Genomic DNA, 26164 nt, shown 5'->3' with positions numbered 1-26164 from the left:
TAAGAAAGCAAAATTACAACAATTTGAACAAATAAATGACACATTTTGTACTCCTGTGAAGGTGTTGGGCAGGTTGTTCTCTAACTTTATGTTTCCAGATTGTGTCCACGAGCTCCAAGCAGTTCTTGATCTTATTTTGAAAGCCCAGAGATGCACAGACCGGAAGCTCAGGTGTCTCACCTGTTCAGACTGAAAGGACGTGACTGCGTGGGAAGATCTGGCTGCCTCTCTTTTCTTTCTTTCTTTCTTTCTTTCTTTTTAGCTCCATTATGCAGCATGAGTTGCTGTCAGAAGTGTTTTGCTGCCAGTCCGGACTTGTTCAGACGGCAGCTAATGATCGCAGTTCGAGTTATTTGTCATTTAAAGCGGCAGAAAGTGAAAGTCAGTTGTAATTTATCTTCCTCTGGAGAGACTGTGGAGATTCACCTGCTTCTAGGAAAATGGTTCGCCGACATTTCCTGGCTGTTTTCGTCTCTTTACTTCATTTAGGTGAGTTTTTTCGTGGATTATTGTTGTTCTATGAAAAGCAGGTTCAGGCCTGTTACACATTAGTTAATATTTCATTGAGTTGCAGTGACTGGATGAAAAATGACCTTTGAACTATATTTTATGATGGTAAAACATTAATCAAAAACCATATTGCTATACACTTGATCATCCCTGATAAGGTGCTTAAATGTTTTGCATTTGCTCTGTTAAAACACTGATCAGATTTATTTGGATTATACTAGAAGGAAAGTGGAAAGTGCAAAGTGGAATCCTGTTGCTGAGGTCTGGACTGAAGAAATGACCAAATCTGAGCTTGCTATTTGTTTTTGTTTTTTTTTTTTTCTGTGCTTCCTGTGTTCAGCTGCTGCAGAGAATGTGAAATATGCCCTCCTGGGTCAGACGGTCATTCTGAATCCAGAAATCAAGGCATCTGGTGCAAATAAAATCCTGTGGAAACACAACAGGGAGAAAGTGGTGGAGTTTAATGGACATGAGCAGAATGAGTACAAACCATTTGAAGATAGGATCACACTGTACTGGCACACTGCAGAGCTGGAGATCACCAACCTCAGATATGAAGACAGTGGAGACTATGAACTGGAGGTGAACAAAGAATTGATATCTTTCCCTTTCAAGCTGAAGGTCATTGGTAAGTGTTTTTCCTCTGTTTCTATTTATTTCAGTCTTTTTACCTATACACTTTTAAGTACAATAACTGTATATGTTCATTCATTCATTTTCTGCCGCTGGTCCCTTTCGGGGTCGTGGGTGGCTGGAGCCGATCCCAGCTGCTGTGGGCGACAGCGGGGTACACCCTGGACAGGTCGCCAGTCTGTCGCAGGGCTGACATGTAGAGACAGACAACCATTCACTCACGCATTCATACCTAGGGGCAATTTTAGGGTGACCAATTAACCTACCATGCATGTTTTTGGACCGTGGGAGGAAGCCGGAGTACCCGGAGAGAACCCACGCACACACGGGGAGAACATGCAAACTCGACACAGAAAGGCCCTAAGCCCCGGCCGGTATTTGAACCCAGGACCTTCTTGCTGTGAGGCAAGAGCGCTAACCACCACGCCACCTGCAACTGTATATGTTTCTAAAGCAAACTTCACAAATGCTCATTCCCTCATTTATAGGTTGATAAATGGCAACAATAATGTACAGACGTGGACAACATTGTTGGCACCCTTCGTTTAATGAAAGAAAAATTCACAGTGGTCAGAGAAACAACGTGAATCTGACAAAACTAGTAATAAATAAATAATCTCTGAAATTTAACCATTGAAAGCCAGGCATTGCTTTTCAACCATATGCTTCAACAGAATTATTAAAAAAAAAAAAAAAAAAAAATGCGGAAACAGGCCTGGACAAAAATGATGGCACCCCCAGAAAAGACAGAAAAGTCAGTCCAAGGTGTGTCCACTAATTAGCATCATAGGTGTTTACAATCTGGTAATCAGTCAGTGGCTCATATAGAGGGCGACAGGTAGTCACATGAAGTGAACCACATTCAACATGGACGCAAAGGAAAGAGTTGTCTCAGGAGATTACAAAGAAAATTATAGACAAGCATGTTAAAGGTAAAGGCTGTAAGACCATCTCCAAGCAGTTTGATGTTCCTGTGACTACAGTTGCATATATTATTCAAAAATTCAAGAATCATGGGACTGTAGCCAAACTTGCTGGATGTGGCTGCAGGAGGAACATTGATGACAAATCAAAGAGACGGATAATACGAATGGTAACATAAGAGCCCAGAAAAACTTCTGAACAGGTTAAAAGTGAACTTCAAGCTCAAGGAACATCAGTGTCAAGTTGCACCATCCGTCGTTGTTTGAACCAAAGTGGACTTCATGGGAGACGACCAAAGAGGACACCATTGTTAAAAACAAATCAGAGAAAAGCCAGACTGGAATTTGCCAAACTACATGTTGACAAGCCACAAAGCTTTAGGAGAATGTCCTATGGACAGATGAGACAAAAATGGAAGTTTTTGCCAAGGCATATCAGATCTATGTTCACAGAAGGAAAAACGAAGCATATCAAGAAAAGAACACGGTTCCCACTGTGAAACATGGATGTAGCAATCCCCAGAAGAAAGATGATGGAGATTTTCGAACGGGTAGAAGATAGTCTTTACTGTACATGAAGTACCGTCATTGTACACCGCCATGTCCAGCAAGGTTCAGTTGAAGCCACTGTGAAAACTACAAGTGTATAAACAAACAAAAACAAAATACATTTGAACCACATAAATAAAACTACAGATTAAATTGCAGTGTCACACAAACACAGACCTCGCTCTGCTTTCCCAGGGCTGCAAAATTTTCTTCTTTAACCAAAGTCTGTGGCTGCGGGCTCCATTGCTGCTTGTAGCTCTCAAATGTATGTACAAAAGGAAACCGAAACCAAAACAACAGTCCACTTCCGCTCACGTGAAGAACAATCAGTTGTGTGCGAGCGCCCTCCAGAGGACAACTAGGAAAACAACAGCTCTAAACAAAAGGAACTAATATGATCAAATAACATACATTTACACTCCCACCAATCATGTATGATAACACAAACAAATACATGATTCCAGCCACAAATGTATGTAAACAAAACATGCTAAACTAAAACACATGTCTGACTTGAGCACACAGACAGCACTGTGACTTGGAGTTTAGTGAGCTTCGAGGAGCACAACTAATTTTTGGATTGGCCGCTCAACTATATGTGCTTTATGTGGCATGCCTTGTTTCTTTGGTTCACTCCGATCTCCTAACAGAACTTTAACTCTGCGGACTAAACCATCATCATCTTCTGATGCTTCTGTTACTCTGCCTAGTTGCCACTGGCTTCGAGGAAGCATCTCTTCTTTGAGTATGACTATGTCATTGACTTTCAGGTTTCGACGTGGTACATGCCATTTTTGTCTTGTGGAGATGTTCAAAGGTATTCTCTTCTCCACCTGCTCCAGAACTGTTCCGTGAGATATTGGACTCTACGCCACCTTTTCCGTGCATATAAGTCCTCCTTTACGAATGTCCCTGGAGGGGGTAAAGCGACTTTTGACTTCATGAGTATGAGGTGGTTTGGAGTGAGTGGTTCTAGTGACTTTGGATCATTGATTGTATTGACACTTAGTGGTCGCTGGGGGTGTAACGATAACCGATTTTGGATCGGTTAGCTTTTTGTAACATAAAAGGTCCGAGTGGATCGGATCACGGCGCCGAGATCGGTTCAGATCTATTAAGAATGGCCCGATGGCCCGGATTTATGCCCGCGCATCGGTTTTTTACATTCAAGTACATGTTGTGCCCAGTATGTATACATAACTAAACGCTGCCTCCAGTGCTAAACTATGTCTCACATTGCCGCCATGTTACTGCTTTCTATTAAAATATGTCTGTGACTTTGGACCCTGAACGCCTCACAGCTGAGCGACTGTCACATGCTGCCTCCTGACCTCCTGAGAGCAACACGATGATCACTGAACAAGTGAATATAAAACAACAAGCAGAACAGTAAACAGCCACGCTAAACCCAGAAATTAAACCTACCAGAACAATGTTTCCCTCATTCTCTCCAAGCCGCCGCTACTCCGCTCAGATCCCTCCTCTCAGCATTTAAATCTTCTGTCCACCATCTCAGAAGTTGTGACCGATGTTGAAGCATGAAGGAATTGTTCAAAGCCAGCAATTTCGTCGGTGGCTAACAGCTAATCTAACAGCTGACTGAGACGTCTAGCAGCAGGATGCTTTTATGAAGTGTCCCTGAACGCAGCACAGTGCCGTGCTGCGTTCACTAAATCAGAGGGTTTCAAGGTGTTTCACAGGTAATGAAAGCTGTATAAGAGGAGCTGGATACTGACAGGTTAATCGACGGCGTTACTGCCTCTGTGAAGCAGCTTCCTCAGATTCATAAAATCACCTTGCGGGCCAGATATTACTGTGGCCCGTGGGCCGCAAGTTGCCAACCGCTGCTCTACAGTGTGCGAACTCTCGCGAGACTCCAGTGTTGACGTTGGTGCGGGTTTTCAACCAAACCATTACAGCTAAATGCTGCAGGTAGCAACATGTCAGCTAACGCAGGTGAGATCTAAGGCTCTAATTTGACGGCACAACTTGGCGATGATCACCGGCGGAGGCAGCGCATTCCTGTTTTCGACAGGCGCAGAAGAGGGTTTCTGGCCGGTCTGCTGCACTTGCGCCGAGATGGGCATGGCGGCGCACCAGGGGGAGGGGTCGACAGAATCAGCTGGGCGCAGTGAGAGTTTAGTACAGAAGGTGTGAGCAGGCTGGGGAGCGGAGGATCTGATGACACTGACAGCTTGTCAGTGTCATGAAAGATACACAGAATCACTCATGAAGCACATAATTGTTTTTATTATCGTCTTTAGCACGAGAACATCCAAAATGGTCTGACAGACCGTTTGGGTTTTTGGAATTCAAATAAATCTGTGAAAAATAATTTCCCTGTCCTCTAATTCTTTGACTTTTCCTAAATATGTGTCTTGTATGTTTTTCTGAAGCAAATAAGGTCCTAACAATGACACAAATAATATTACAAAGCATTTATACCTCCAAAGGCCAACAGTGGTCTCACAGACTGCTGATAAAAAAAGAGGCACTTCACGGGGCTTTTTTTTTCTATTGATTTGTTTTGGTTCATGCGCGCATCTGAACAGGGAGCTAGCTCTGACAGCAGACAATCAGACAGACGGCCAAAAATATCAAGCAAATCCCAAAAGAAAGACAATAAAAACAGGCATAAATAAGAGACATAAGGTGGAAGAAGCTTTAGCAATGATGCAGGAGGTCAGTGAGGGGGAGTCGGATGGCGGAGACGTGTCGGATATCAGCGATCTTGACTGGAGTGAAGAGGAGGAACGTTCTGAATCAGAGTCAGAACAGGCACGCGCCAAACAGTGAAACAAATTTAATCCTGCTGCCCCAAAAACACCCGATCGACTTCCAGCTGCTGTACAGTCCAGCGCAGAACCTGCAGTGGCGCATGAAGCGCTCACGCATCACCTCCAGGTGTAGAGAATTACTGTAGGCTACTGTCAGTTTACAACTAAATAATTATAACATAAAATGGTGTAAAAAAAAACAACTAATGTATTAAAATTTAACACAACAGTGAACACGGTAGTTGACAGCAGGAGCACTGGCCCAGCGACTGCAGGGGTGCCAATTACAGATTCAGGTAAAATATTATATTATCCATCAAAGTACAGCAAACCATGTATTTTTCGTTTCCAAAAATTAATTTTAGAACGAACATATTTTCTAAATAAAAACCTTTGTCCTGTCAAGCCTGTAGTCCCAGAATCAAATGAGCAGAGGACGGTACCGTGTGGAAAGTTGTCCGTCCTGGTGCGCAGCCGGGGAGACTTATTTTACTAATTTTAATATGCTTTTGATTATTATTGACGGTTAATAATACAACTTTTTTATGTGTGTTGGTGTGTGTGTGCGTGTTTATCAGGGACATAAGTGCGCAGAGTGTCAGTGAGAGGTGACGCTGCGCAAATGCGCACTGTAAAAAGTTAAATAAATTTTGAAACCTGATTTGAGGCATTGATAAAGCAGACATGAGGCATTGAAAGGTTTGCTGATCCTCTTGACTTAATATTTTGTTTATTTATCTTATTTTCGCGCTAGGTTTCGACCGCTGTCGATCTTCCACAGGCAAAGAACCAACAAAAAAAAAACACACAAAAAAAAGAGAAAGAAAGAAAGAAAAGACAAAAGAAAAACAAACCACACGCGAAAATGGTTTCAAGTGGGTCAATGTACAATTCGGCCGGGCCCAGAGCAGGATACGTTGTCTCTACAGAGCTGTGACACCAACTCTGTCATCATGAATGAGTCGAAAATGAGGGACTCTCCGCTTTGCGTCGCCTCATTCATGCATGAACAGCCTCTATTTTGTGCTCGGAAGATCTCTCAGGTCATTTTGAACCGGCTTAAAGAAAATCCTTCATATGGACAACCAGTCCGTTTGTCACTAGAGCTGACCAACACACTCCACGCAATGACAGCGGCTTCATTCAGTTGATTGATCTGATTAAAAAAATAAAATGAACATATTGCAGGTGTGGAAACTATGTGGATCCCGCACGGCTGTATATGCATGCGTTGAACAGCGTAAAAAGCAGGTGAATCATCATTTCTACCTGTGATTTTGAGGAGGAAACCCACACGATGTCAAATTATTTCACACCATCGGATCAAAACACGGTTCGGACACTCTTGGGCAGGCTCTTAGTGTGTTTTATTGATCTTGCATCTTGTCACGATGCATTTGCTACAGCCATGCACCTGTCAGTTTGCCTTGTCTTTCTTTGTGAATAAATCGTGGCGTGCGTAAAAGCGCGCACTGTATGTAAAGACCTCGGCGGAGCCGATCGGCGCTCTGAAAGAAGTATTAGCCTGTAAATGTGTCTGCATTGTTATTTCATTTGTCTGGTTCCCCAAGCTCTTCAAGAGATTATTTATTTTAAAATACCTTCATACACATTGTTGCTTCACTATGGTTTAGTATTGAGGCCAGGAAATAAAATGTATTTCATCATGTTAATGAAGCAGTGTCCTTTGCTGCAGTGCATTTGAAAAAAAGGAGAGGTGTTCATTTGATTGGTCAAATTACTCTCAGCTGGGTTAAACCCACTTTCTCTCCTCCCTCTTGTGCCACCTGCGCCAGTGGGCGGGATGGAGGCGTGACTGCGCCTGGTTCACGAAATTAGGACAATTTTCTGGACACGCCCCACTGACGGCGCACTTTGCGCTCCGCTGACAGCGGGCGGATTCGGCGCAGTCTACGAAGTTAGAGCCCCTACAGTTCGCCGAAGCTCAAATCAAAGGCTTGGAAGTCATTTGGTTTCTTAAAGAAGGATGGAAAGCTCGACAAAACCCAAGCAATTTATATATATTTGTTTATTTTTATTAATTTCTGAATGTACTTTTTATCTATTTTTTTATAGCTTTGTTTTTTTTTTATTGGTATTGTATTTTAAGTACAGAGTTTGAAGTTGAAATTACTGTAGTTGTTGTTGTTTTGTTTACTTTGAATACAAGAAAAATAAGCAAAATGTGTTTTGAAGTTTAATTTCTGTTTTTCTCTTTCTTAGTTACAGAGTGCCTGAGTGTTACAGTAAATTGTCAATTTGTATTGAATCAAAATGAATCGAATCGAACTGAATCGGATCGGATTGGATCGAATCGAATCTGCTCGAATCGCTGAGTATTTTTTATGAATCGCCCCTGAATCGCATCGTAGCCTGTGAATCGAGATCGAATCGAACCGTTTTTTAGGTCAAAGATTCACACCCCTAGTGGTCGCCCATTGATTATCGACATTGCTTCATAGAAAAGCGTCCTGAAAGAAGAATCATCCAATCTGCCTGAACACTGGACGATGGCAGCGTTGAGAACATTGCGGATGGTTCGGATCTGGCGCTCCCAAACGCCTCCAGCATGACTGGCAGATGGGGCATTGAACACAAACTCACATTGTCTGTCAGCTAAGAACGATTGCAGAGCACCTGCATCACATTGGTTGGAGGCCTCTCTTAGCTCGTTTTTTGCCCCTACAAAGTTTGTGCCTTGATCACAGTAAAGTCTACTTACAGCTCCTCTTAGACTGATAAAACATCTCAAGGCGTTGATGAATGAGTCTGTGGACAAATCTTCCAGCATTTCTATGTGGACTGCTTGAGATGACAGACCAGTGAAGAGTAATCCATATCTTTTGTGCTCTTTCCTGCCTTTCTTGGTCATAAATGGCCCAAAGCAATCCATTCCACAGTACACAAAGGGCTCTGAGATTTTGACTCTCTCTTTTGGAAGCTCTGCCATCCGTTGTTGTCCAGTGGGGCGTCTTAGCTTTCGACATTGGACACATTTGGTTATTAACTTTGACACTTCATTGCTTCCGCCAATCACCCAAAATCCATTAGCTCTTAGTTCCATCAATGTTTGGCTTCTGCCTTGATGACAGATTTTGGAGTGGCAGTGCAAGATGATTAAAGCAACACTAAGGAACTTTCGGTTTTCGTTGATTTTGGCGGCGCCAGTGGACAAAAGCGGTAGTGTTTTGCCTGAAAGAAAACTACAGTTCCCATGAGGACTAGCGCGCGGTGTCGTAAAATGCTGCTCCCGATGGCATGCTGTCGGACTGAACTCGCCTTCATTTGTTTCCAGTGGCTGTGTGAAGGACGGACAGCGACGAGGTAATGAATCTAATGGTGGCTAAACAATGTTATATCATGATATGACGCATGCCGTAAAGCAGTCCGCACATTTGTAGTTTTTTAGTGTCCAGGGTTCCTACCACCCTCCTCACAGCTGCTCAGTCCAAGTGAAAGCAATACTGACGCCCTCAGCCTGTGACAGAGGGGTCATTCAACTAGTTTTAAGTTGATGTATCATCACAAAAGATATTAAAATGTTTTATTAAGGTTGAAAAGTTCCTTAGTGTCGCTTTAATCTCGTTATGTGATGATCCTTGGGAAGCACAATGGGATGTTTGACTTCTAGACCAAGAGTAGATTTCTTCAACCTGCCTTCGACACGGATGAGTCCCTGATCCAACACGGGATCTAGTGAAAACAGGGGGCTTGAACTCGGAAGGTTTTCTCCCATCTTTCTAACTCTTGAGGGCAGGCTTGCTGCTGCAACAGACTTATTACAGAGTCAGCAGCTTCTTTTCTTTCTTTGACTGTAACGTGATCAGCGTGTTGAGTTTGCCTTGATCCAAGTCTCTTTATTCTCGCAAGTACTTTCAGAAGCATTGACCAGCTTGAAAACCTTGAGAAACGATCTAACAGATCGTTTTGCGTCATCACCTGTGTTTTAAGCACTTTGACGGCTTTGACCTCTGAATCTCCAACTAATAGTTCAGCTGTGGTATTAGTTGTAACTGGGATTTTGGGCTCCCACAGGAACTTTGGACCGGCTAACCAGTTAGTGGTTGTCAGCTCTGATACGCCGAGACCTCGAGAGGCATGATCAGCAGGGTTTTGTGCTGTATCCACATAATGCCACTGTTTGGTGTCGGTAGTTTGTCTGATCAATTGGACACGATTTGCGACAAATACATGGAACCTTCGCGCTTCATTGCTAATATATGCAAGGACCACTTGGGAATCTGTCCAAAAATGCTCTTCATCAATGTGCATTTCAAGTTCTGTCTTGAGCATGACACTTAACTTAGCTGAAGTGACAGCTGCTGAGAGTTCCAAACATGGAATGCTAGTGATCTTTGTGGGTGCGACCCTAGCTTTAGCAATCACTAAACTACAGTGCACTTGACCTTTGTTGGTTTTGTACCTAAGGTAGGAACAAGCACCATAGCCTACATTACTAGCATCGCTAAAGTGATGTAGTTCTACTCTCACAATGTTTTCAAAATCAGGAGGGTGATAACATCTGGGCACTGTGATTGTCTTTAGAATGTGCAAACCGTCTTTCCACTCCTCCCACCGTGAAAGCAAGCTCTCAGGAATAGGATCATCCCAGCCAATGCCTCTGCAACATAGCTCCTGCAGAATGCCTTTACCACTCAGAACAAAGGGAGCTACAAAACCAAATGGGTCAAACAGGGAGGAGATCACAGATAGTATGCTTTGGCGAGTGAGGGTTTGCTCTTTTGTGCTGGTATTGAAACTGAAAGTGTCATTTTCAATAGACCACTGGATACCAAGCACATGGCCATCTGTTGTCACATGTGGTTTGAGTTTGAGAGACTCTGGGGTATCTGCTCTTTCTGAGGGTTCAAGATGGGACAGAGCTTCACTGTGGTTTGAGTTGAACTTGTGCACTCGCAAGCCTGCTTCTTTTAGAGGTGTCCCTGACTAAGAATTTCCATAGTCGAATCTGATTCGTCCGATCCTGCCAATAGTCGACTGATAGTCGAATCTATCATCTTGTTTGGCGGAGTGGGGGGAGCGGGCGGAGCGGGGGGAGGGCGCTGCAGAGCGTGCCTACACAGGGCGGTCAGAGCAGCGCAGCACAGCGCAGAGCGGTGCTCACAGGGCACACAGAGCGTTGGGGTGCCTATGCCTACAGCCGGCCCTGATTGCACTAATAATAATAAAAAATAAAAATTAAAAAAAAAAAAAAAAACAGCGCAGGCAGATAAAACAACACTTATTTTTTTCTTACACACTGAAACACAGACTAGAACAAAGTGTCGGTAACTCTAAACATCAAATAAATGAAGTTTAGTTCAAATGACCAGAACCAAACCCACTTCTAACAAACGGGCTATAGCATGTAATTTATTTGTATCTATAATCTCTGCAGATAAGCTCACATTTTTTGGCTAAACAATTTCTTACATTTTCTGCTCAAATTAAATGAAAGAGCTGTGTCGGTCCGTTTCACAGCGCAACATCCATGCAAAAACAAACACTAAATTAAATAGAATTAGCCTTTTAGATAAATAAAAATAATAATATAATAATAACCTAACATATTACAATCAAACGAAATAAAAGTCAGAATTAAAAATGAGAATTGAGTAACAGAACCGTCTTTTATTAGCCCAATTATCTGGCTACTTACTCGTTTAATGTGGAAAGCCATGTTGTTGTGAAGTGATATGAAAGGACACAACTTGCATTTGACTTTTTTTTGGATCATCTTTGCCTTGTCTGAAGTTCTGTTTTTTTCAAACATTGTGAGCCTTTTAAAGTTAAGCCAAATCACCACCGAGATGCTGCTCTGTGATGGAGCTCTGCGCAAAATCGGATTGTGCCACTCACCATGGTGGTTCATTCACAAACACTAAATAGAATATTGAATAAAACTACAAGTTTATTTTTTCCACAGTGTATTTGATAGGCTAACATGTATATCAAATAGGCTTTATATCATGTTTATTTGGAAAAAAACCCCCAAGAAATTCAATGTAAAATCAGTCATTCAGCACCCCCATACAGCTGTAATGGAATGGTCCTCGTTTAATAACCATATTTTTTCGATGCTTCGACTGCGTGATTGGCAGTCGAATAGCCCCTTCGAACGAATCATCGAATCGTCGACTATCTGAGGACACCCCTAGCTTCTTTACACCGTTCTTGGGCTTCTGTAATAAGCTCTTTGGCTTCGGAGACAGAAGGGACACTTGTTAGTCCATCATCGACGTAGAAGTCATTTTCGATAAAGGCTGCGGCTTTGGGGAAGTCAGATCTGTGTTGTTGGGCTAGATACTTGAGACCGAAATTCGCACAACTGGGCAAGGAGCCAGCACCAAACAAGTGGACAGCCATTCTGTATTCCTTGGGTTCAGTGTTGAGCTGACCGTTTTCCCACCATTGGAATCTTAAGTAGTCACGCATCTCAGGTGTGACAAAGAACTGATGAAACATTTTCTGGATGTCACAAATCACAGCTACAGCTTCTCTTCTAAAGCAACAGAGCACTCCCACCAATGAGTTAGTCATGTCAGGACCTGTGAGGAGTGTATCGTTCAGTGAGATGCCTTGAAACTTAGCAGAGCAATCGAAGACAACTCGTAACTTGGCGGGCTTCTTCGGGTGGTACACCCCATGGTGTGGGATGTACCACACAGTTTCGCTGTCAGATACTGGGGGAGCTAACTCCGCATCACCACTCTCAACAATGTCTCATGAAGGATGTGTAATGTTCATGATATTGTTTGTCAGCCTTTAGCCTTTTTTGGAGGTGCTGCAAACGGACAGTGGCGAGCCTCTTGTTGTTTGGGAGGTCTGGTGGGACATTGTCTTTGAAAGGGAGGGGCATTTCGTAGTGCCCATCTGGCTTTTGTACGATTGTGTCACTCAGAAGCTGTATGAAGCGGACATCATCTTGAGACACACTTGTCTTCATAGTTCCTCTCATTAAAGTCTGACTCCATGACTTTGAGCACACTCTTTGACTTTGAGTACTTCGATCCCCGCTCCCGCAGGCGTAAAACTGTCGTTGTGTCCTTGGGCAAGACACTTCACCCACCTTGCCGAGTATGAAAGTTGTGAGAGTGAATGGTTGGTGTTGGTCAGAGGGGCCGATGGCGCAGATTGGCAGCCTCGCTTCCGTCAGTCTGCCCCAGGGCAGCTGTGGCTACAGTAGTAGCTTACCACCACCCAGTATGGTGTGAATGAATAATGCAATGCAATGTAAAGCGTCTTTGAGTGTCCTGAAAAGCGCTATATAAAACCAATGCATTATTATTATTATTATTATTATTACTGTGATACGATGCACATAAATCTGATTGCCTTCTCTGTCTAAATGGGAATTTGCTGAGCCCAGTATAGTTCTTTGAGCAAATGGCTCATTTACATTTCCAGTAACTACTTCTAGGGGAGCTAAGGCTGATGGGCAATCATAACCGATTAATAATCCCACATCACAGTCCTGAAGTGGCTTCATTTTGTTAGCAAGTGGTTTGAGGTGGGGCCACTGAAGTGCAGTTTCCTTAGTGGGAATAGGGGACTTGTCAACTGGAATAAAGTCTTGAGTGTAGGACTGATGTATGTGGATGTGAGGGTCAGAATCAAACCCATGTACTTGTAAGTTACAGGCAAGTTTACTCGCTACAACAGTGTTGACAGAGGTCATGGTACTCAACTTTAACTGCACTGGTTTTGACTCAACATTAAAGGTGCATTAAGGAGTTTTACAACCTTAAAAATACTTATTTTCCACCAGCATCTTTCCTCCAACACATTCCAAATACCTTGATATGCCATCTCAGTGTTTCAATAGAAGTAACCCTCCACTGCCTTCTTTGCCTCTCCTGCAAGATAAGATTTTAGGTACAACATTTTCTCGCATACAGGTAGTGGTTTGTTTCCGATTAATGCCATGAATGACACTTTCCAGTCCATAAACTTCAGTGGATCGCCACTAAAAATGGCAGGCTCAGGTAGTGGGAGGCAATTTAGTGTCAGAGAACTTGCCAGGGCTTGAGCTATGCTGAGCTCTTGCTGGGGTGGAAGAGGTTGGAATGAGGGGGCCTGAGGATTCAGGGAGAACAGAGCACCATTGTTAATATTTACTGGTTCATCTGAATGGTGCGATGACAGTGAAATTCTTTCAGACACATCTTGGGCACTGTAAGCTTTAACTCGAGCAGCTACCACTTTTACTTCACTGTCTGCCTTCAGTTGTTGTAACTTGTTTTTCTCCTCTATTTTTGCTTTTGTTTCAAGCTCCTCTTTTTTGAACACGGCGAGTACTTCAGATTCCTTGATTTTCCAATCACTCTCCATTTCACTGACTTTTGCTTCCTGGAGGAGTATTTCTTTTGCAGACCTGCCAACCTTAGCGAAATTTTTTTGAGTACCACTTGCCGGGACGGTTGTCGATGGAGGAGGGGGGTTCACTGTCAGTTATAAGTTTCCATGTGATTCTTTAATTTGGTTATTGACACAGATTTAAGAGATGTTTTTCTGATACACATTACATTGTGGCTTACCTTGCACGTTGTACCCAGAAAAGAGCTTCAAAATGCTGCTCCGTGTCCTTCAACTGACCATTTTATAGTGTCTTCGTGTGTGTGTGTGTGTATGTGTGTGTGTGTGTGTGTGTGTGTGTGTGTGTGTGTGTGTGTGTGTGTTTCATTGGTAAAACCTTCGATAAAGCGGTCAATGTAGTGCTTCAAATTAACTGGTTTCCTTGTCAACTGGTGACTGACTTCCTTTAGCACTTCCTGCTGCTGCTGCTAGTAGCCGCAGATGTTTAAATCAGACTCATAAAAGGTCGAACACGGCTTATTGTCTGGTTTTTAATATCTATCAGCAACAAGGGATGTGAAAGAAACCCAGTCACCAGCTAATAGGGAATCGGTTATTTCAAAACATCGGCTTCTCTCCGGTTTCGCGACACTCCTCCTCCGCTAGTTAGCTGCTGCGTTCAGATGACTGGAGCGAGCTGCGGAAAAGTGAAACTCGGTCGTTAACGCGAAAGCAGCGGTGAGAGCTGGACTCAGGAGGGACTCTGGAGACACGCGAAGGAAGCGTGGAATATTTGCACAAAGGAACGGCTCTCAGACAGCTGTGAACCGGCTCTCGTCGTTCACTTAAAAGAGCCGTTCAAACGAACGGCTCGTTCATTCAACGTCACAGCACTATGAGGGTAGCACATGTGTTTCCTCCCGGTTCCAGAGCTGCGGCGCACCAGACTAATTTACCGGTATTTTTTTCAGCGTGACAAATACAATGTGTGTCGTGACTGCGTGACAACACACCGAAATGCATAACACTTCAGAGCCCTGCTGCTGCATCGTGTTGTCAGACATGAGCACGTCCACGGTCCACATTTATAACAGCGCTCACAGATGTTCGCAGCTTTTTGCGTAGTTTAATGAGGTGGAGCGTACCTGCGTATTTTGATGTCAAATTGCGTACCTGCTACGCAAAATGCGTACAGGTTGGCAGGTCTGCTTTTGTGACACAAGCCTGCTCCACTACAACAGCAAGTTGAGCTTCTGCATCTGCACGATTGACTGAACTGACCTTCTCATTTATGGTGTTCCCAAAAACTGAGCCAAAATCATTTTTACTCAACACCATTCTAACTCTTTCCTTCTCAAGACGATCATTAAATGGTTCCTCCAAAGTGTCATGTTGTTTTTGAATGAGCTCACATATTTCGATTGTAATGGTATTGCACGCGTCCATTCTCTTAAAGGGGAACGGTCGTTTTTACAATCTGGACCTTATTTCACATTCGTCACAACAACATTTACGCACCCGTTTGACTTTCGTGTGATTTGCAGTTGGTTCGGAGATAATTAGATGCTCCCATATCCATATAACGGCAGCGGGCGGGGCACCGACATGTCGGCCTGCACAATATATCGTTTGAACATCGCCATCGCAATGTGCACATGTGCAATAGTCACATTGCATGATGTGCAATATTTTTTTTTTTATTATTATTATTTTTAACTTTTGTTTTGCTTCGTAAAAGCAGCAAGCTGCTCCATGCTCTGCACAGCTGCACTCTCTTCCTCCCTCCTGCTCGGCACTCACCGCCCCCCTCCCTCCTCCACAGCAGAGAGGAGAGGGGAGGGGCCGCTCTCAGGTACACTCTGAACACAGGCGACATGCAGGAGGAAGCGACGAAGGATTTAGTCCTCAGAAGAAGGTCAACATCCAAAATTTGGATGTATTTCGACTGTAAAAAAAGATGATACAGAATAGGGCTGAACGATATATCGTTATCATATCGATATCGGGATATGAACATTCAGGACATCAGTTTCTCAAATTCGACGATATCAAGATTTCCCCTGCTTGCCCTGCATGTCAGCTTGCCCGTGCATAGGTCAGGCCAGCCAACCACAAACCTCGTTTACTGGTTGACAGCTGATGGCAGCCAATGAGAAACATCAGAGGGAGGGGCAGGAGGGAGACGGAGACGCACACTCACGTGCTACACGCAGCGGAGAAAGCAAAACAACAACATGAGAGCTGAAGAGAGGGCGGCTGCAGAATCTGCACAAACGAATTTGGTGGTAGTGGCAGTGAGTTCTCATGTTTTAAAAAAAAAAAAAACTGCATTTTTTTTACATCCTTTTGTATTATCAGGGCGCGAAATTCCCTATAAAATGGCGGCGGGGACCAATTGAGATCGAATCTCTGCCGGTTTAGGTGCCATATAAGTAGATCCTTAACGCCTGTTGGCTTTTTTTATCATGAAATTGCGTTGCTTCTCTTTTAATGAATCAATCAGAACCAACACGCTTCGTAACTCTGGGATTCCATTTTTGCATTCTTCTTCTCTGTGCTTCACACTGCACTATGCATCTAACAATCACAATGCGCCCTCTGCTGGATTGAAGGAGGTACTGCTGTATTCAGGCGCTGCTGTGAACTCCAAACAACAAATACTTGAGAACACAATGACAGCAATGGGTATAAACAGTAGTACCTGTAAATATGCAAATCTGCCGAAACAGTTATTGATTTACTGCGATACTACAGTTCTCCACTCCTGAATGAGGCAATCACAGCTGCAGAACAACATCAATGAACATCAGTGAGAGAGGTCCTCCAGGGTCTGATACATACAGAGACAAAACCTGGTCAGATTAAGAACTGAATAGAATCAGAATCTACACTAACATTCACAGCCATCAGCAGGATCTCAGCTAAAATACTTTGTTTCAATTGGGTGCAAGTACATTATATGAAATGTGATTTGTGCTGGTATGGATTCTCGGGTTAATGTGCCACCACCACCAAAGGAACTTGTCAAAGCTGGGATGCTTCAATCAGCAATTAGCAACATGCATACCTGCAACAAAATAAATAAAAATCATTTTATAAATTTGCAACTTAGGGTGGGCCATATAGCATAAGAAGACATACCATCCCAGACACAGAACAGCAAATAGATATAAACAGAACTAAACAAGCACAACAAAATACAACAGTTAATTAAAAAATTATTGTTGGATCCTGTTTTTGATCAGCATTTTACAAAATTGAAAATTAAGGACCTGTTAAAACTTGTGAGGACCTGTTAAAATTTTCTGAGGACCTGCTGAAAAAATTTAGAGGGCCTGTTAAATTTTTGACGAATTTCATGCCCTGTATGTTTTTATTTTTCTGAAAAATGCTTAACTTTCACTGAATCCATTGTAATATATCATATCGATATCGAGATATCTGGCATGGATATCGAGATATGAAATTTTGCCCATATCGTTCAGCCCTAATACAGAACAAAAAAACGTTCTCTGCCGACAGTGCCTCGTCGTGGTTGCCTCAACACGAGGTAATACGTCAAACCTGTTGGACCATTTGAAACGCCATCACAAGCTCCTGTATTTCCAGGACAATTACAGAAGCCTTTGCCGGCATAACACCGTATGATAGGAACTCCAAACAGCATCGACAAATCACGGATGCAATAACTTTTTACCTAGCAAAAGACATGGTGTCATTGAACACAGTGGATTGTTAAAGAGGGATATAAAAAAATGATCCGCACGCTCGACAAGCGGTATGAAACACCACGTATTTCTCTCAAGTGGCCATCTCCCCAAATACAGCTATTCTGGTCATCTGGTGAAAATTCTTCTATTTTTAATATCGCAATATATATTGCAATATATTGCAAGCCCCCAAAAAATCGCAATGTCAGTTTTTTCCAATATCGTGCAGCCCTACCGACATGCAGCCGTTACAGACGCTCTTTTCTCTTATGTTTGTTGTGGTGTGGTAGATACATGTAAATTTATTAAGTCAGCATCACTTAGCGCTATTGGGAAGTCTGTAAACCGGCTAGATTGAGCAAATCTCCAGGAACTCTGAAGCGATGATGTCATCACACTGCGCCGTGGCACACTGTGTTTGTTTACATGGAAGTAGCGTCTCTGCTCTGCAGTCAGACCACGGCATCTCGATCGGCTTTTTTAGGCAGTCAGAGTTTATTTTCAGCTGGTTGTAACTTTGGTACAATGGTCTGAGTGTGCATATATCCTGGCTGTGAAAGTAAAATGACAAGCTCGACGTCATTGAGCTCACAGGCTCCCACTTCGTGACCGGGATTTATTGAAGCTATGGCTAATAGCGCTCAACACGGACCCCAGCATCAAAGTTCCAACTTTACCACATTTGGATTATCGGTTGTGTAGTGCCTAGGGCTGCACGATATTGGAAAAAACTGACATTGCGATTTTTTGGGGGCTTGCAATATATTGCAATATATATTGCGATATTAAAAATAGAAGAATTTTCACCAGATGACCAGAATAGCTGTATTTGGGGAGATGGCCACTTGAGAGAAATACGTGGTGTTTCATACCGCTTGTCGAGCGTGCGGATCATTTTTTTATATCCCTCTTTAACAATCCACTGTGTTCAATGACACCATGTCTTTTGCTAGGTAAAAAGTTATTGCATCCGTGATTTGTCGATGCTGTTTGGAGTTCCTATCATACGGTGTTATGCCGGCAAAGGCTTCTGTAATTGTCCTGGAAATACAGGAGCTTGTGATGGCGTTTCAAATGGTCCAACAGGTTTGACGTATTACCTCGTGTTGAGGCAACCACGACGAGGCACTGTCGGCAGAGAACGTTTTTTTGTTCTGTATTAGGGCTGAACGATATGGGCAAAATTTCATATCTCGATATCCATGCCAGATATCTCGATATCGATATGATATATTACAATGGATTCAGTGAAAGTTAAGCATTTTTCAGAAAAATAAAAACATACAGGGCATGAAATTCGTCAAAAATTTAACAGGCCCTCTAAATTTTTTCAGCAGGTCCTCAGAAAATTTTAACAGGTCCTCACAAGTTTTAACAGGTCCTTAATTTTCAATTTTGTAAAATGCTGATCAAAAACAGGATCCAACAATAATTTTTTAATTAACTGTTGTATTTTGTTGTGCTTGTTTAGTTCTGTTTATATCTATTTGCTGTTCTGTGTCTGGGATGGTATGTCTTCTTATGCTATATGGCCCACCCTAAGTTGCAAATTTATAAAATGATTTTTATTTATTTTGTTGCAGGTATGCATGTTGCTAATTGCTGATTGAAGCATCCCAGCTTTGACAAGTTCCTTTGGTGGTGGTGGCACATTAACCCGAGAATCCATACCAGCACAAATCACATTTCATATAATGTACTTGCACCCAATTGAAACAAAGTATTTTAGCTGAGATCCTGCTGATGGCTGTGAATGTTAGTGTAGATTCTGATTCTATTCAGTTCTTAATCTGACCAGGTTTTGTCTCTGTATGTATCAGACCCTGGAGGACCTCTCTCACTGATGTTCATTGATGTTGTTCTGCAGCTGTGATTGCCTCATTCAGGAGTGGAGAACTGTAGTATCGCAGTAAATCAATAACTGTTTCGGCAGATTTGCATATTTACAGGTACTACTGTTTATACCCATTGCTGTCATTGTGTTCTCAAGTATTTGTTGTTTGGAGTTCACAGCAGCGCCTGAATACAGCAGTACCTCCTTCAATCCAGCAGAGGGCGCATTGTGATTGTTAGATGCATAGTGCAGTGTGAAGCACAGAGAAGAAGAATGCAAAAATGGAATCCCAGAGTTACGAAGCGTGTTGGTTCTGATTGATTCATTAAAAGAGAAGCAACGCAATTTCATGATAAAAAAAGCCAACAGGCGTTAAGGATCTACTTATATGGCACCTAAACCGGCAGAGATTCGATCTCAATTGGTCCCCGCCGCCATTTTATAGGGAATTTCGCGCCCTGATAATACAAAAGGATGTAAAAAAAATGCAGTTTTTTTTTTTTAAAACATGAGAACTCACTGCCACTACCACCAAATTCGTTTGTGCAGATTCTGCAGCCGCCCTCTCTTCAGCTCTCATGTTGTTGTTTTGCTTTCTCCGCTGCGTGTAGCACATGTGAGTGTGCGTCTCCGTCTCCCTCCTGCCCCTCCCTCTGATGTTTCTCATTGGCTGCCATCAGCTGTCAACCAGTAAACGAGGTTTGTGGTTGGCTGGCCTGACCTATGCACGGGCAAGCTGACATGCAGGGCAAGCAGGGGAAATCTTGATATCGTCGAATTTGAGAAACTGATGTCCTGAATGTTCATATCCCGATATCGATATGATAACGATATATCGTTCAGCCCTATTCTGTATCATCTTTTTTTACAGTCGAAATACATCCAAATTTTGGATGTTGACCTTCTTCTGAGGACTAAATCCTTCGTCGCTTCCTCCTGCATGTCGCCTGTGTTCAGAGTGTACCTGAGAGCGGCCCCTCCCCTCTCCTCTCTGCTGTGGAGGAGGGAGGGGGGCGGTGAGTGCCGAGCAGGAGGGAGGAAGAGAGTGCAGCTGTGCAGAGCATGGAGCAGCTTGCTGCTTTTACGAAGCAAAACAAAAGTTAAAAATAATAATAATAAAAAAAAAATATTGCACATCATGCAATGTGACTATTGCACATGTGCACATTGCGATGGCGATGTTCAAACGATATATTGTGCAGGCCGAGTAGTGCCCACTTCACATCGGAGGACTTCTTCCCAGTTCAGGAATGAAATGAAGGCCATAAGATCCAGAGAATGAATCTCAAAAAGAATGCCATTCCAGCGGCTGCAGGAGGAGAACAGGTCGAGGTAACGTGATGCTAATAATATTCATTTTTTCCTTTACTAATGTCTAGAGTTGGCTAGAATGTTATAAACTTGTTCCTACTCCTTTTGAGCAACAGTGTACAGAATATTTTACTGTTTATGTACAACTCTTGTCATTGACAGATATACTTGTATCATCCTTTGTTGTTGCTCAAATGAACTAAACAGTAAACATCCCAGCCTCTAGACATTAGTAAAGAAAAAAATGAATAGCATAGCTTCATGTTACCTCGACCTGTCCTCCTCCTGCAGCCGCTGGAATAGCATTCTTTTTGAGGTTCATTCTCTGGATCTTCTGGCCTTCATTTCTTTCCTGAACTGGGAAGAAGTCCTCCGATGTGAAGTGGGCACTACACACCCGATAATCCAAATGTGGTAAAGTTGGAACTTTGATGCTGGGGTCCGTGTTGAGCGCTATTAGCCATAGCTTCAATAAATCCCGGTCACGAAGTGGGAGCCTGTGAGCTCAGTGACGTCCAGCTGGTCATTTTACTTTCACAGCCAGGATATATGCACACTGGAACCATTGTACCAAAGTTAGAACCAGCTGAAAATAAACTCTGACTGCCTAAAAAAGCCGATCGAGATGCCGTGGTCTGACTGCAGAGCAGAGACGCTACTTCCATGTAAACAAACACAGTGCGCCACGGCGCAGTGTGATGACATCATCGCTTCAGAGTTCCCGGAGAGTTTCTCAATCTAGCTGGTTTACAGACTTCCCAATAGCGCTAAGTGATGCTGACTTAATAAATTTACATGTATCTACCACACCACAACAAACATAAGAGAAAAGAGCGTCTGTAACGGCTGCATGTCGGTGCCCCGCCCGCTGCCGTTATATGGATATGGGAGCATCTAATTATCTCAGAACCAACTGCAAATCACACGAAAGTCAAACGGGTGCGTAAATGTTGTTGTGACGAATGTGAAATAAGGTCCAGATTGTAAAAACGACCGTTCCCCTTTTATTTCCTGTGTCATAGCCTGGTTGCGTCAGAGGGGCTCATAGTTTAACTTGACGACATCACATTTAGCCCAAATATTGTGGCTAGCTTCTTTAAGCTCTTCAAATGTGAGCACCTGTTTCAGCCCTGTTCTGATTTCTCTTGCTGATTCTCTCCAAGACTCATATGATTTAGTGAACGCCCTTTCGTGTTTCTTTATCTCTTGATCATGCATCTCTTTGCCTCTCTGTGTTAGGCCTCTTTCACGGCTGCTGGATATCTAACCTGTGGCTGCTCCGCTTACTGTGTTTGTTCTACTTCTTCAGCAGGAATTGACATTTTGTTATCTTATTTTGTATGATGCCTTAAGTATAAAGTCTGGCTTTACTTTTTATAAACCATGTGCCTTTTTTCTGCCTTTTGTAGGACACAATGCTCAGCTCAGACATTTACACCTTTTTTCAAAACCTTGTAAAGCAATCACACATGACAATATGTCATAAACTTAAACACTGCTAATATGCTGTAGAGACTCACACAGGTAATATTAACAAACTGACCCAAACAGTTTTAAGAGTTTGCATGAAAACCACTTAAGCTATTAGAAACAGTCTCTTAGCATTGCACTTGGTTTTTAAATGTAGTCAAACCAGAACTTGAAATGTCCTCCGGCGATGAGATGACGATGACATGTGCATTCTCTTCTGACCATGCTCTCGGCTGAGGGATCTTGCCTGGACATGAACCGTCGTGTGTCTTCAACGGTCGAGTTTTCACTGTAGCAGTCCCCAGAAGAAAGATGACGGAGATTTTCGAACGGGTGGAAGATGGTCTTTACTGTACATGAAGTACCGTCATTGTACACCGCCATGTCCTGCAAGGTTCAGTTGAAACCACCGTGAAAACTACAAGTGTATAAACAAACAAAAACAAAATACATTTGAACCACATAAATAAAACTACAGATTAAATTGCAGTGTCACACAAACACAGACCTCACTCCACTTTCCCAGGGATGCAAAATATTCTTCTTTAACCAAAGTCCGTGGCTGTGGGCTCCATTGCTGCTTGTAGCTCTCAAACGTATGTACAAAAGGAAACCGAAACCAAAACAACAGTCCACTTCCGCTCACGTGAAGAACAATCAGTTGTGTGTGAGCGCCCTCCAGAGGACGACTAGTAAAACAACAGCTCTAAACAAAAGGAACTAATATGATCAAATAACATACATTTACAATGGAGGAGGCTCTGTTTTGTTCTGGGGCTGTTTTGCTGCATCTGGCACAGGGTGTCTGGAATCTGTGCAGGGTACAATGAAATCTCAAGACTATCAAGGGATTCTAGAGAGAGATGTGCTGCCAGTGTCAGAAAGCTTGGTCTCAGTCGCAGGTCATGAGTCTTGCAACAGGACAATGACCCAAAACACACAGCTAAAAACACCCAAGTATGGCCAAGAGGAAAACACTGGGCTATTCTCAAGTGGCCTTCGATGAGCCCTGACCTAAATCCTATCCAACATCTTTGGAAGGAGCTGAAACATGCCGTCTGGAAAAGGCACCCTTCCAACCTGAGGAACTGGAGCAGTTTGCTCATAAGGAGTAGCCAAAATACCTGCTGAAAGGTACAGAAGTCTCACTGACAGTTACAGGAATAGTTTGATTGCAGTGATCGCCTCAAAAGGTTGTGCAACTAAATATTAAGTTGAGGGTACCATCATTTTTGTCCAGCCCTGTTTCATGAGTTTATTTTTTTAAATAATTCTGTTGAAGCATGGCTGAAAAGCAATGCCTGACTTTCATTGGTTAAATTTCATAGAATTTTTATTTATTACTACTTTTGCCAGATTCAAGTTGTTTCTCTGACCACTGTATTTTTGTCTTTCATTAAATGAAGGGTTCCAACAATTTTGTCCATGTCTGTACACACAGCAAAGAAGAATAAGACAGCTGATTGTCTGTAGGATTTACAGTTGTTGCTGTTTATTACTTTATAATGTGGTATTACAGTGGATATTTGATAAGAACTCCACATCCAATGAAATATCTCAATCCTTGTTTTCAGGATGGGGTGTTTCCTCTATTAGATGAAACAGTATTTATTACTGAAACACTTACATGGCAACGAAACTTGTAGTGTGAATGTAACTAAAATGAAGTGGTCTGGAGAAAAAAAACATTTCTACATTACAAACAAGATTTAGAAATATTAAATCTTTTGAAAACTGCATTAAATGATATGATATATTTCATTGAATATCTTAATTTTCATTGAATGGAGAATTTTAATGTCTTTTAAAAGTTCTGATTTACTTGTTTCCTCCACCCAATTTAAACACAACTTGTAGCATTTATGTTTAAATGTTGCTGCTTGTTAAAACATTTAAAGTGCTTTAGGCTTGGTGGTGAAGTGGATTGTTAGACTTGTTCATATGTCTTAAAGCTTAAGCTCCTTTGCATGGTGGCTGTTGAATGCAGCAAAACGTGTCTCAGACAACAGGAAAAACTCTGTGAAGGGTATTTACCATCTTTTTCATTCTTGTTTTTTTTTCCTCACTGTAATCTTGCACCTGTACAGGTAAAGTATCCAAACCTTCCATATCCTGTGAGATAGAAGACACCAGCTCTGATGAATCTGGAAACCGGGCCTCACTGAAATGCTCTGCAGAATCCAGCCGTTCTGAGTCCTTAATGAAGTTAGAATGGAGCTGGCGTGGCAGCATGCAGCCCGGCCCAAATTTAACAATCCCTCTGGGGGATGAGAATGATGAGGAAGAGTACAATTGTACTGTGAGCAACCCGATGTCCAGAGAGACGACGACTTTCTCTGCAAGGAACTGCTACTCTGGTAAGACTTCACTCTGAAACCACTCCTTATAATACGATAGGATGTAGAGTTTTATCATTCCAGACAATATATTTTCAGACAGCAATTTGCAGAGATTTTTACAGAGATTAGTGACAGGAGGACACACGGTGACACTGACAGCTGGATTAAAAATCTTTTTTAATGTGGTGTATAAAAGGAAATGGGAAGTTTATCTCTGCTGTATGATCAGTTATCATAATGAAATAAATGTCTCTTTTTCAAACAATTTTTCTCCAATGTTAGTTTAAAGGGGAACGGTCGTTTTTACAATCTGGACCTTATTTCACATTCGTCACAACAACATTTACTCACCCGTTTGACTTTCGTGTGATTTGCAGTTGGTTCTGAGATAATTAGATACTCCCGTATCCATATAACGGCAGCGGGCGGGGCACCGACATGCAGCCATTACAGACGCTCTTTTCTCTTATGTTTGTTGTGGGGTGGTAGATACATGTAAATTTATTAAGTCAGCATCACTTAGCGCTATTGGGAAGTCTGTAAACCGGCTAGATTGAGCAACTCTCCGGGAACTCTGAAGCGATGATGTCATCACACTGCGCCGTGGCGCACATTCATTCTGTTTGTTTACATGGAAGTAGCGTCTCTGCTCTGCAGTCAGACCACGGCATCTCGATCGGCTTTTTTAGTCAGTCAGAGTTTATTTTCAGCTGGTTCTAACTTTGGTACAATGGTTCGAGTGTGCATATATCCTGGCTGTGAAAGTAAAATGACCAGCTGGACGTCACTGAGCTCACAGGCTCCCACTTCGTGACCGGGATTTATTGAAGCTATGGCTAATAGCGCTCAACACGGACCCCAGCATCAAAGTTCCAACTTTACCACATTTGGATTATCGGGTGTGTAGTGCCCACTTCACATCGGAGGACTTCTTCCCAGTTCAGGAAAGAAATGAAGGCCAGAAGATCCAGAGAATGAACCTCAAAAAGAATGCCATTCCAGCGGCTGCAGGAGGAGAACAGGTCGAGGTAACAAGACGCTAACGCTATTCATTTTTTCCTTTACTAATGTTGAGAGTTGGCTGGAATGTTATGAACTTGTTCCTACTCCTTTTGAGCAACAGTGTACAGAATATTTTACTGTTTATGTACAACTCTTGTCATTGACAGATATACTTGTATCATCCTTTGTTGTTGCTCAAATGAACTAAACAGTAAACATCCCAGCCTCTAGACAGTAGTAAAGAAAAAAATGAATAGCATAGCTTTATGTTACCTCGACCTGTCATATAGCTTCAATAAATCCCGGTCACGAAGTGGGAGCCTGTAAGCTCAGTGACGTCCAGCTAGTCATTTTACTTTCACAGCCAGGATATATGCACACTCGAACCATTATACCAAAGTTAGAACCAGCTGAAAATAAACTCTGACTGCCTAAAAAAGCCGATCAAGATGTCGTGGTTTGACTGCAGAGCAGAGACGCTACTTCCATGTAAACAAACAGAATGAATGTGCGCCACGGCGCAGTGTGATGACATCATCGGTTCAGCGCCCCGGAGAGTTGCTCAATCGAGCAGGTTTACAGACTTCCCAATAGTGCTAAATGATGCTGACTTAATAAATTTACATGTATCTACCACCCCACAACAAACATAAGAGAAAAGAGCGTCTGTAACGGCTGCATGTCGGTGCCCCGCCCGCTGCCCTTATATGGATATGGGAGCATCTAATTATCTCCGAACCAACTGCAAATCACACGAAAGTCAAACGGGTGAGTAAATGTTGTTGTGACGAATGTGAAATAAGGTCCAGAT

General features: G+C 42.7%; 1 protein-coding gene across 4 annotated transcripts in view; it reads left to right on the top strand.

The window, feature by feature from the left end:
- Positions 1-225: 225 nt before the first annotated feature.
- LOC115403786 (uncharacterized) overlaps positions 226-26164 on the top strand; it is a 70065-nt gene continuing 44126 nt past the window's right edge. For all 4 annotated transcript variants that reach the window (XM_030112790.1, XM_030112788.1, XM_030112789.1 and 1 more), the window contains exons 1-3: positions 226-489; positions 851-1138; positions 24100-24369. In XM_030112790.1, coding sequence (XP_029968650.1) covers positions 441-489; positions 851-1138; positions 24100-24369 — 607 coding nt within the window. In that variant the 5' untranslated portion in view covers positions 226-440. The remainder of the gene's footprint in view (positions 490-850; positions 1139-24099; positions 24370-26164) is intronic.

Source organism: Salarias fasciatus, chromosome 16 (assembly GCF_902148845.1).
Source record: "Salarias fasciatus chromosome 16, fSalaFa1.1, whole genome shotgun sequence".
NCBI classification, from domain to species: Eukaryota; Metazoa; Chordata; class Actinopteri; order Blenniiformes; family Blenniidae; genus Salarias; species Salarias fasciatus.
The sequence above is the reverse complement of the archived record's forward strand: the minus strand, read 5'-3'. Positions and strand labels throughout refer to the sequence as shown.